Genomic DNA, 12,754 nt, shown 5'->3' with positions numbered 1-12,754 from the left:
ATATTTTGTAGACATAAGAAATACAACAATTAGAAAACACCGAAATTGCAACATATAAATACATACATGTAAATATTTCAAAATTTCTTCTGGATTTTTTTACGTTTTGTGCCAAAAAAATACAAACACACACGCACACACACATGCGCGCGCGCATGCACGCACGCACGCATGCTCATATACACAAGATAAATGTGTGTAGTGTACGTTTGTGATATTCTAATATAGATTAAAATATATTATTAGCTTTTATCACTTAATAACATTTTTCGAATATATATAATAGCACTGTTTAGGGTGCTTCCGCAACATACAGATCAGTAAGTTGGGTTGCCTATCTGACGATCGGCAGGGGCATGTTTTACCGACCTCGCATAATTGAAAATTAATAAAATCAGGGGATCGATTACGTAATTTTTTCTTTGTGAAAAGTGAAAAAATTACATGATTGATACCTTAAATGCAAATGGTAATGAATGAGAAAACTGAAATCGGCTTTTAACATACAGTATAATAATAATATTTAATAATATGAATAAAATAACATATACATAGAAAATTCGAATTTATAATAAAAATTCGAACGATGTTCAACAAATTTTGGATAAAAGATGTGATCCAATGTGTTATCCGTTATTATATCCATATGGTAACGATGGATGGCATTCAGAACTTAAATCATATAATCCTAAATATTCAGGATTTAAAGTAACTGAAATGGATTATTATGCTCACCTGCTGGCACCAAGAGCCGAATTTAGTCAATTTAAAAGAGCAGACAAGTTGAGATGTCAATTTATACTTGATGTCTATATGAAAACTGAAGTCAATAGATTTAATTATATTAAATTAAATCAACCTCAATTAAGAGCAGAACTTTATTCAGGATTAATGGATCACCTTGATAATCGAGCAGAAAATGAGGGAATTACAGTTGGTGTACCTGTAATATTACCATCTTCATTTATAAGCAGTCCAAGGAACATGCAAGAAAGATACCAAGATGCCATGTCTTTGGTCAGAAAGTTTAGTAAACCAGACATTTTTCTAACCATGACTTGCAATCCTCAATGTTCCGAAATTAAGAATAATCTTGATGGATGTCTAATAGAGTTTCGACCTGATTTAGTCGCTAAAACATTTAATTTGGATATCAAATAGCTTTTAAAGGATTTAATTCAAAATAAAATTTTTAGAAATATTATAGCTTATGCAGGTGTGATTGAATTTCAAAAAAGAGGACTTCCACATTTGCATTTACTTGCAATGTTAAGTGATGATGATAAGCCCCGACTTCAAGAAGTCATCATGATGGTATGGGCTGAAATTCCTAACGAAGAAAAATATCCAGAACTTAATGAAAAAGTTTTGAGACACATGATTCACGGTCCATGTGGAGATCCCTCGAGAAGATATCCTTGCACTGGGGACGATGGAAAATGTTCAAAAGGTTTTCCAAAAGAATTTTGTAAAGAAACTAATGCTAATGTAAATGGATATTCTATGCATCAACGTAGAAATATTGGAAAAAAATACATCGTTAGAAATAAAGAGGTTAATAATCGATGGGTGGTGCCATATTCACCATATTTAATTATGAAATATAATCCACACATCAATTTAGAAATATGTTCATCAGTGAAAAGCGTAAAATATCTATATAAATATATTCATAAAGGATTTGATTGTGCTATAATTGAAGTGCAAGCATGAGATGGTACAAGATTCATTAGAATAGATGAAATTAACTCACAACTTTTCTGGATGCAAGATATGTTAGTGCTCCAGAAGCAATGTGGAGACTTAACGGATATGATCTGTTTATGAAGTCTCACACAGTAATAAGATTGGCAGTTCATTTGCCAAATGGTTTATTTCCGAGCAGGAAACGAAGAACAAGCTGCTCAAAGAGAGCTCAATCGAAATACTACATTGACTGCATGGTTCAAACTGAATCAATCTGATGAAAATGCAATGCATTTTCTTTACACAGATATTCCTTATCACTATATTTATGACAAGAAAGTTACTAAGTGGAAGCCACGCAAAAAGGTGGTGAGAAAATAATTTCAAGGCTATACACAGTGAGCATAAAAGATAATGAAAGATTTTATCTACGTCTCCTTCTCCTACATGTGACTGGAGCTAAATATTTTGAAGATTTAAGAACTGTAAACGGAGTTATTTATGAAACATTTAAGGATGAAGCAATTGTGAAGAATTTAATAGAAGCTGATGATTTATGGGCAAAAACGTTAGAGGAAGCAACAAAATCAAAAATGCCTGCACAAATTCGAGAGCTATTTGCCTATATTTGTATATTTGGAAATCCAACAGATGTACCAACATTTTGAAATAAATACAAAGATCAAATGATTGAAGACTTTGTAAACAACAATGTTGTCGACCCTGAAAATATGCCTTTAAATCATATACAAGAAATTCTGAGAAATAATGGAAGTAGTTGTGAAAACTTTCAATTGCCAAATCCAATTCCAGTGAATATTTACGTCACAGAGTATAATGTGGATGAAGAAAAAAGACGTGGTGATTATTTATTATTAACACTAAATGATAGACAAAAACACGTGTATGATATAGTCATTAGAGCGATTGACAATGAGAATGAACCTCAGCGGTTATTTTAGATTGACGGATTTACAGGAAGTGGAAAAACTTATCTATTTAACACATTTTTGAGTGTTATTCGAGGAAGAAACGAGATGGTTATTCCATGTGCTTCAACTGGCATTGCTGCAACACTTCTTAAAGGAAGAAGAACTTATCACTCTCTGTTTAAGCTTTCAATTCCAATTGATGATGGAGCTAAATCAAATATCAGAGGAAACTCTCAAGCTACACGAGAACTGATCTCTGCAAAACTCATCATATGGGATGAAGTGAGCATGACTGTTGGACATGCCTTAACAGCAGTTGATAAACTCTTCAAGGATCTGATGAAGAATGAAAGACCATTTGGAGGAAAAGTAATTTTATTACTTATTACTGCAGGAGATTTCAGACAAAATCTTCCCGTAGTGCCATATGCACAAAAAGCAGCTATAATTGAATCGACTGTAAAATACAACCCTATATGGAGAAATGTAACTCAGGTTAAACTACAGCAAAATATGAGAACTGGAGAAGAAAAAGAATTTGCAAATTGGCTAATGCAACTAGGAGATGGTAAATTATCAAATACTGATGGACTACATCTCGATACAATTGAAATCCCCCAGGATTTTATATCAAAAGAATCTCTTATTACTGAGATTTTTGATGATAGAATCACCATGAAGCGGAATAGAGAAAATCCAGATCGAGCGATTCTTTGTCCTAAAAATGAGGATACTTTCATAATTAATGACGAAATCCTTTGTCTAATGGAAGGAGAGAAAAAAGAGTATTTATCAATTGATTCTATTGTAAGTGATGATCCACAGGAACAATTAAATTTTCCAACTGAATTTTTAAACTCTTTCACATCTTCTGGAATGCCAATTCATCGGCTTAAAATAAAAGTCGATGTTATAATAATTTTATTAAGAAATTTAAATATTAAAAAAGGACTCTATAATGGCACAAGATTCATTGTTACTAATTTGAAAAATAATTTAATTTATGCGGAAGTTTTAACAGGTCCTGCTCGAGGACAGATTGTTATCATTCCAAGGATAGATTTAATTACAAATGATTTGGAACTGCCATTTAAATTTAAACGAAGACAGTTTCCTATTCGAGTGTCATTTGTTATAACAATAAATAAATCCCAAGGACAAAGTTTAGAAAAAGTTGGAATTGATTTGCTACATCCTGTATTTGCTCATGGTCAACTTTATGTGGCATTTTCTAGAGCAATCAAAAGAGAAAGTGTAAAAATTAAGATTGGTGAATTCAGTAATCAAGAACATCTAATTGAAGGAAGTGAAAAATGTGTTACAAAAAATATAATATACAGACAAATTTTGTAAATTGAGAAATTAAAAAATTATACTAATTGAAGGAAGTGAAAAATGTTTTAAAATTGAAATGTTGATAAATTATGTATTTAATTTACTGTTAAGTTATTGTTATGTAGTAATATTACTACTATTACGTAGTAATTTATTGTTATTAAAATAACTTTATAAACTTATTTCTTTCATGTACGGTTAATAAATTTTAGTGTTAGAATATCCTCGCAATGACAGAAAATCGAAATTCCGCGCGCAACATTGATATTGAATTTAATTAGGTGGTTTAATTTGTTTAATATTAAAAGAAATGCGACACATTGAACTGTAACTGAAACTTTATTATAAGCGTAAACATTTACTTTTTTTTGTTTTGCGTTACAATAGGTTCAAAAAGACCACCGCGATTACATTGAACGCATAATTGCGCGCGTCGTAATAAACTAATCTGTGCGTTGCGCACCATCTCCGATGTTACATTTGCAAATGCCTCAGTGATCCGGTCATGTAACTTTATTTCACTGTCAATACGCTCCCGATATACATATTCCTTTACAGTGCCCCATAGGAAAAAATCCAGTGGCGTCAAGTCAGGAGATCTCGCCGGCCAATCTACCGGACCACCGCGGCCTATCCATCTATTCGGATAACGCTCATTTAACAAGCGACGCACTTCTAGACACCTATGAGCATGTCGCAGTATTCCGCAGCTGTATAATCTATATTTTCAAAGAAAATAACTTACGCACTGAACTATGAAATTAAATCGTTATTTCTTATTCGGATAACAAGAAGAAATTCTGCGGAAACAATTGAAAACGAAAACAATCGCTATACATATCTTCGCTTTTTATTTTAATTATTTTGGTTTTTTTTTAATTATCATATTTGCGGACGCGTAATTATCATATTCGCAGAATTTCTTTTTGTGATACGAGTAAGAAATAACCCATTTTCATTTCATAGTTTAATGCGTAAGTTTTTTTGTTGAAAATATGGATTATACAGCTGCGGAATACTGTGACATGCTTCTCGTTTACGGAGAGTGCGAGCAAAATGCTCGACGTGCCGCGGGCGAGTACAGGGTGCTTCCGCAACATACAGATCAGTAAGTTGGGTTGCCTATCTGACGATCGGCAGGGGCAACCCAACTTTACCGACCTCGCATAATCGAAACATAAAGGTGCGTACCCACCAGAACGTTCGGACATTTGCGTTCGTGTCCGTAAGTTTGTTTCTTTTCTCGGCAGCACCGAATACTAGCATTCGCTCGAGATTTGGTGTCCGCAAATTGAGATTTCTGTCACAATACATAAAAAGAATAATTAGTTAATTATTCGTTCGCGTTCGCTATTCGTTCGCTGTTCGTTCGCTGGTGGGTACGCACCTTAATAAAATCAGGGGATTAATCATGTAATTTTTTCTTTGTGAAAAGTGAAAAAATTACATGATTGATACCTTAAATGCAAATCCGGAATGAAGAAACTGAGATAGGCTTTTAATATACAATATAATTGTAATATTTAATAATATAAATAAAATAACATAGATAACACAATTAAAATATAATTTAAGATATAATAACACAATTAACAGAATTAAAATATAATAACACAAATAAAATATAATCAAACAGATAAAATAAGAAATAAAATATAATAAATTTAAACAAAAAACCTTTTTTTTATAATATATTACAATATATGTTCAATGTAACTTCCATTTTGTTCTAAACATAGGGCAATCCTCCGCATAAAATTTTTCCTTACTCTCCTAATCATCGCAGGTGTGATTTCCGCAAACGCGTTACGAATTTTATTTTTTAATTCTTCAGGATCTTGCGGCAGAGTGTCATACACTTTGTGTCACAAAAAGCCCCACGCGAAAAATCCTTTGGAGTAAGATCGGGAGAGCATGGTGGCCATTCCTGAGGACCATAAAGTTCGATCGATCTTTCTCTAAATTTTTGGTTTAAAATGGTTCTCGCCAAAAGAGAAGTATGGGCAGGATGTCCATCCTGTTGGAACATCATTTCTAATCTATTAGCTAGTGGCACATTCTCAAGCAGCTCGTCAAGCCGATAAAGAAGAAAATTTGAATAATAAATGGCTGTAACTGTTCCTTCTATAAATTCGGGGCCGATTACATGATCCCCTATAATTCCGAGCCACACATTTATTCTCCATCTGCCCTGAATGTTTATTTTTTTGATGCAATGTGGATTGTCCTCTGCATAATGATGTTCATTATGTCTATTTATGCATCCATCACTGCCAAAAATTGCTTCGTCCGACCAAAGAATATTTTTTAAAAATAAGTCATTTTCGGCATCATTGAAATCCACCTACATAAAATGAGTAATTTAATATAAAGTTAATGAAACAACAATAACATCTGATATGTTGCAATCACAGACTAAGTCTGTGATTGCAACAAAAGAACAGAACATTTGCATTTGCAAAGAACAGTGCATTTTAAACAAACTTACACGTTCAATAAGCCATTCACAAAAATTTAAACGTCGTTGCATATCACGAGGTGTAAGCCTCTGTGTTGTATGCCGTTTAAATGGATGCATACCTAAAGTATGCTTAATAATTTTATGAACCATAACATGGTTTATGTCTAAATCTGTGGCAATTGCTCTTGTGCTTGTATGAGGATTTGTCAAAACAGCTTGTCGCACAGCATCAACTGCCTCTTGTTCTCTCTGCGGAACATGGATGGGCCTTGTAGATTTGTGGAATGCTCCATTTGTTTTTAATCTTTCACAAAGACGGTGAAAAAAGCCATGGTGCGGATGTCATCTATCCGGAAATCTTTGAGCGTAAAGAGCAGCCGTTTGCCTTGGATTCCTTTGACACTCACCATAAATAAGGAGCATGTCTGTTAATTCTTCATATGAATAATTTCTTTCGATTTCCATCTTAATTTTTCAGCTATGATTTTTACGTCATTAATTTCACGTCGTCTTTTCTTAAATAAAAGACGATGGGATCAAAGGAAAGCGGCTGAATTTTCGCTCAATAATTTCCGGACAACATTCAAACTATGATTTTTTTTCGCCGTCTTTGTAAAAAATAAAAACAAATGAGCATTTGACAAATCTAATAGGTTCGTTCATGTTTCGCAGAAAGAACAGGAGTCAGTTGATGCTGTTCAACAGGCTGGCAAATTTTTATGCAAGCACAAGGGCAAGAGCAACAGATTTAAGCATGAACTATCTTACCATCCATAAAATTATTTAACATTCTCTGAGTATGCATCCACTTAAATTTTTGTAAATGACCTGAGCACGTAAGTTTGTTTAAAAATATATTTTCTTTTGCTACAACCACAGACTCAGATTGTGGTTGAAACATATCAGACGTTATTGCCATTTACAACTTGTGTCGTTAAATTCATACTAAATTTCTCATTTTATGTAGGTGGATTTTAATAATGCTAAAAATTATTTATTCTTTAAAAACATTTCTTGGTCTAACGAAGCAATTTTTGGAAGTGATAGATGCGTAAACAGATACAATGAGCGTCTTTATACAGAGCATAATCTACATTGCATAAATGAAACATTCATGGCAAATGGAAGATGATTATGAAAATAATAAACAACACTCCGAGCGTGAGCATACGGGAGGTAAGCAAAGAGCTTGGTGTATCAAAAAGCACGGTTCACCGCGTGCTATGTTTTGAAAAATATCATGCGTATCATTACATAAAAGTGCAGCATTTGATGCCAGGCGATTACGAGGCGAGACGGTAATTCTACATATGGTTATTAAATCAAGAAATGAATCAACTCGGATTTACGAACAGCATCATATTTACGGACAAGTCCTGCTTCACACGTGAAGGAGTATTTAATACGCACAATATTCATTTATGGTCGGATGAAAATCTTTATGCTTGTCACTTGAGATGTTATCAACGTGAACCTGTGGGCCGGTGTATTGGACGACGTTGTAGTAAGTTGAATCGTATACGATTTTTGCAATTACACTCGTTCGTTCTTTCACTCTTGACTTTTTTTTTCTTTAAATTGGTCCGTTTGAGATGCCCGCGCGAATAACGGGTCGTGTCTACGCCAATTTCCTGCGCGACGACCTTTCAGAATTATTAGAGGATGTACCTTTAGAACGGAGACGCAGTATGTGTTTTCAACAAGACGGAGCACCGCCTCATAGGCGTCTAGAAGTGCGTCGCTTGTTAAATGAGCGTTATCCGAATAGATGGATAGACCGCGGTGGTCCGGTAGATTGGTCGGCGAGATCTCCTGACTTGACGTCAGTGGATTTTTTCCTATGGGACCCTGTAAAGGAATATGGAATATTCTACATCTAATATCGAATATCTCCAGTCCTTTCTCTCCCCATTTTCTTGTCCCTTCTCTCCTCTTCTCTCTTCCCCTCGCCGCTTCACTCCTCTCTCCTCTTCTTCCCTGTCGACTTCATCCTCTCTTTTTCCCCTCGCTTTGTCACCTTCTCTCGACCCTCTCTCCTTCCCCTTCCCTCCTCTTCTCTCCTCTCCCTGCCCTTTCGTCACTCCTCTCTCCCCTTCTTCCTCTCTCACCTTTTCTCTCTTCTCACACTCCACCTTTCCTTTCCTGCTCTCCCTCCCCTCTAACTCTCCATAAATCTTCCTTACCATTAACACTTCTGATATGCACTCCTTTATTTCTCTCATCTTCTTCCTAATCCCCCTCAGCTTCTCCATCTCACCCTGATCCTTTCTTTTCATTTCCTCTCTCTCTCTCTTCTTTTCTCTCACTACTCTCTTCCTCCACTTTACTCGCACACTCCACTGTTTCCTAATCCTTGTTCTATATCACTTCTCTCAGTCCACACACTCCACTGTCTCTTTACTTATTAAACCCAACTTCCTTCTAACCTCTCAGTTACACGTGCTCAAACCATTCGCTCCCCCTTACCCTAATCGATATCCCTGTTCGCCGTCCTCCTCGATATCGATATATCGGGATCCTTTTCCACTACGCTTTTCAATTCTCCCCTGCCGCCATCTGCTGCCTCTGTCGTTTACCGTTATATCTCTGCCTCCTTTCTCTCTACCGCACCTTTCCTTCTTTCCGCTCTCCCTTACCGACCCATGACCGCCATCCTCTCCCCGCTCGTCTCCGTTCCCCGCTTCCATTCATTATCCTCTTGCCTCCTTTCCTTCTTCTTGTCTATTTTAACCTTCTTTTCCGTCATTCCTCTTCTACTTCCTTCCCAGCTACCCTCCTCGTTACCTAACTTCCCTCTTCTTTATCTGCTCCCTCGCTCTTCTTCACTTTCCATTCCACTCCTTCGTCTCCCAATTCTCCCACGTCATCCTTCTCCGTCCTCTCGTTCCAGATTTTCATCCTTATATTTCTCTTCCCTGCCTGCCTCTCTTCTCCACTCCACTTTCTTTCGCATCACTGCCCTTCTGCTTGTACCTTCGCCTTTACTTATCACTTATCACTCTTCCCATCCCTCTAAAAACCCAAAAATACTCCGGACTCAAGAACTCGCCCAACCTCTCATCCGCCATCTTTATCCCCTCTCTTCTTCTTTTTATTTATTAATTCTTTGTTTATTGATTCATTACTAGGAGACCGCGTTTTTCAACTTTTCATTTCCTTTCTATTTTTCTTTTATTAAATTATTTGTCGTGGTGTCATAGCAGAGAACGGATTATTAATCGCGATAAGTAATAAGTATTACGATGCCTCAAAACTTATGTTCTGAGATACGAGGTTGCATCATCGGATAGTGGCAGGCCGGAAGAACAGTGGCAGAAATCGTTGCTGTAATTCCGTACTCTGACAAAACTGTTCGACGATGGATACAACGATTTGCCGATGGTGGTGATCATGCTTTGCATGATCATCGTCGGCATAATCGTAGGCCTCGTAAAACCAGGGCTGAAGAAGACGAGGCTATCGTTGCCGCAGCAGTTGAGCAGCCCTTCGGCGCTGTCCAAGAGGCTCTCAACGCGGCGAACGTCCAAGTATCGGATCGGACTGCCTGGCGACGTCTGAACGAAGCTGGGTTACATTGCTACCGTCCAGCCCACACAATTCTGCTGACTCCTGTTCATCGGGAGCAGCGCATCGCGTTCGCTTTGGAGAACCTGGTGACGAGCCGTGAGGAGTGGGAGGCTGTGATCTAGACCAATGAAAAGGTCTTTGTATCATCTGTTGACCGCACACTTTATGTATGGCGACCAAGGGATCAAAGGTTGCATCCGAACCATGTTGTACCTCTTCACAAAAGTGGAAGGATTTCGTGTGGAATGTGGGGCTGGATTTCGGGAACTGTAATCGGCGAATTGGTGCAAATTCCCTCGCGGATGAACTCTGCGGACTATATTCGCATACTGGAGGATATTCTTCTTCCTTCAGTACGCGCAATCTATCCCGCAGAGAATGTACCAGTTATCCGGTTAGTGCAGGATAACTCCGGAGTCCATATCTCACATGAAACACGGGCATGGTTTCGGGATCATCCAGAGATTCAATTGGTCAACTGGCCTGCACGTTCACCAGATCTAAATTTAATCGAAAATGTCTGGGCACAAATGGTTCAACGATGGCAACCAAAACGGGAGAAGACGGTAGCAGTGTTAGTTAACCATGCGAGAGAAGTCTCGGAAGAGCTTCGGCGTCGACCAGACTTTCTCGCAAACTTCGATACCAAATCGACTCAATCAAGTTATTGACCGGGACGGTCAATATTGATACTGGACGGATTACTAAATGATATGCAGCTTCCGCGCTTGTCCCACGATCTGCCCTTTTTAGGGCCAATAAAACTTTCACACCGCGAGGAGAAGCGTCTATAGGCGTCTCACTCGTTCGTATACTCTGTATTTACTCGTACATATGTAAGATAGCTTTTAATTAAAGCCAATCTGTTTATAAACTTGTCAGGATGTTTCCACGGGAGAAAGATATTATTGATAATGTTCCGTGAAATATATTTTGAACTTGTATAAAAATAACACTCACTATTATTTAGAATGTTAAACACAAGTATTTATTTATATATAAAAGAAAGTAAAAGTTAACACAACTTTCTTAAAATAATTATAGGACTTTAATCGATTAAAACACGGAGAGGATCTTAGACACAACCGATCACTTGTGCAGATATCGATAAAAGACGAATCTGCAGCGTGAAATGACGTAACGAACTCTCTTGTTATTTTGTTGTTAAGCAACGTATTTAGAATATATAAATACTATTTAATTTTACCGTGTATACAGACGCATATTAGAGTAGCCAATAGGAGAATAGTAAGTAAATGCGAACATAGATATACAACATCATAGATGATATCTTACACATATATATATACAATCGATATATAGATCGGTTTATGTTTGAAAGAAAAACGAGCATCGCAAGGAGACGAGTCTGCTTTCGGACGTAACACTATATACATATACAGGGTGTCCCAAACTTACCGAATCACCTGTTAATGGTGGATTCCTGAGATCAATTAGAGATGAAAATCCTAATACCAAAATGTCGAGGCTACAATAGTTTTTAAATGGTAAGAGTTTAAAGTTGACCAATTAGCATGACAAAACTTCGCGCGCTCAGGCACGTCGCATATTGAAAGTGCCACCGCACTAAATTTAATTATCGACATTGAAATATTGATAAATTATGTATTTAATTTATTGTTAAGTTATTGTTATGTACTTCCGCTCCTCTATCCTCCCTCTCTCGCTTCATTTCCCACGTCTAAAAGGAAGCCTCTCTCTCATAATTCGTTCTTTCCCTCTCTCTCCCTCTTTCTCTCTCTCACTCACTTTCACTTTCTCTCACTCCCTCTCCCTTTCCGTCCCTCACCTGCACCTCCCACTATCTTAACCTATTTACTTCTCTCACTCTCCAACTAACTCCACTTATAACCTCCTCTTCCTCCATTATTTTCCACATCTGAAAAGAAAACTTATCTTCATATCCCATTCTTTTTCCTCTCTCTCCCTCTTTCACTCTCTCCTTCCCTCTCTCTTCCCCCTCTCTTTCTCTCTCTCATTCCATACTCCTAACTCCCTAACGGGTTGTCGTGATGCTCCTAAGAGCACGCCAATCCTTACAATATCGCCTAAAATCTATTCCTCCACACTCTCTCCCCTTACCCTTTTCCTTCTCCTCCTTACTCCCCCTCGCCGCTTCCTGTTCCTTGATTATCTTCTTCCTCCTCCCCTGTGTCTCCTCCCCTCACTTCCTTATCTCTCCTATCGCCTTTCCCATTACTTCCGCTCCTCCCTCTCTTCTTCTCCTTTCGGCTCTTCTCTCTTCCCTCTTCCTTCCTCCTCTCGTCTTTCCCTCGTCCATCTGATTCTCTTTTCCACTCTCTTCGATACGCTCCTCTATACTCTTTCACCACATACGTCTCCCGACTGCACCTGTCAGCCCCTATCGATTCGATATCTTAACGGACTCTTTTATCGATCACGATCTGCCCTCTTCTCCACTCGTTTTTGAACACTCTTCTCCTCTCTCTCCTCCCTCTTTCTTCCTCTTCTCTCTTCCCCTTGTCATTTCACCATCCTTCTTTCCTTTTCTTCCTCCATCACGCCTCTTCCCTTCTCTTCTTTCTCTGCGCACCTCCTCACTTGATCTCCCTTCTCTCTGCTTATTCAAAACTCGCACCTAACCTCTATCTGTCACCGCCTACATTTCTCTCTATCTACACTCCTTCGTCTCCTTTATTTCGATCCTTCTCTGATCCTATCTCCTCTCCAAAACTCCCCCTCCTTCTTTCCCTTCCTCTCTTCTTCCACTTCCTTCGTCTCTCCTTTTCCA

At 37.7% G+C, this 12,754-nt stretch overlaps 1 protein-coding gene across 1 annotated transcript; it reads left to right on the top strand.

Moving 5' to 3' along the window:
- Positions 1-2,372: 2,372 nt before the first annotated feature.
- LOC140672313 (ATP-dependent DNA helicase pif1-like) lies at positions 2,373-3,297 on the top strand. Its single transcript, XM_072904361.1, has 3 exons — positions 2,373-2,547; positions 2,665-3,186; positions 3,287-3,297. The coding sequence occupies exons 1-3, from the start codon at positions 2,373-2,375 to the stop codon at positions 3,295-3,297; spliced, it is 708 nt and encodes a 235-aa protein (XP_072760462.1).
- Positions 3,298-12,754: the final 9,457 nt, after the last annotated feature.

This window comes from Anoplolepis gracilipes, chromosome 13 (assembly GCF_047496725.1).
Source record: "Anoplolepis gracilipes chromosome 13, ASM4749672v1, whole genome shotgun sequence".
Classification (NCBI taxonomy): Eukaryota; Metazoa; Arthropoda; class Insecta; order Hymenoptera; family Formicidae; genus Anoplolepis; species Anoplolepis gracilipes.
Note: the sequence above shows the minus strand (reverse complement) of the source record. Positions and strands in the feature narration are given on the sequence as shown.

Excerpts from the sequence above, each read along its gene's own strand:
- LOC140672313 (XM_072904361.1), top strand. The coding sequence starts at position 2,373 with ATGATTGAAGACTTTGTAAACAACAATGTTGTCGACCCTGAAAATATG. Across the intron at positions 2,548-2,664 it reads GGATGAAGAAAAAAGACGTG|GAAGTGGAAAAACTTATCTA; the intron begins GTGATTATTTAT and ends ACGGATTTACAG.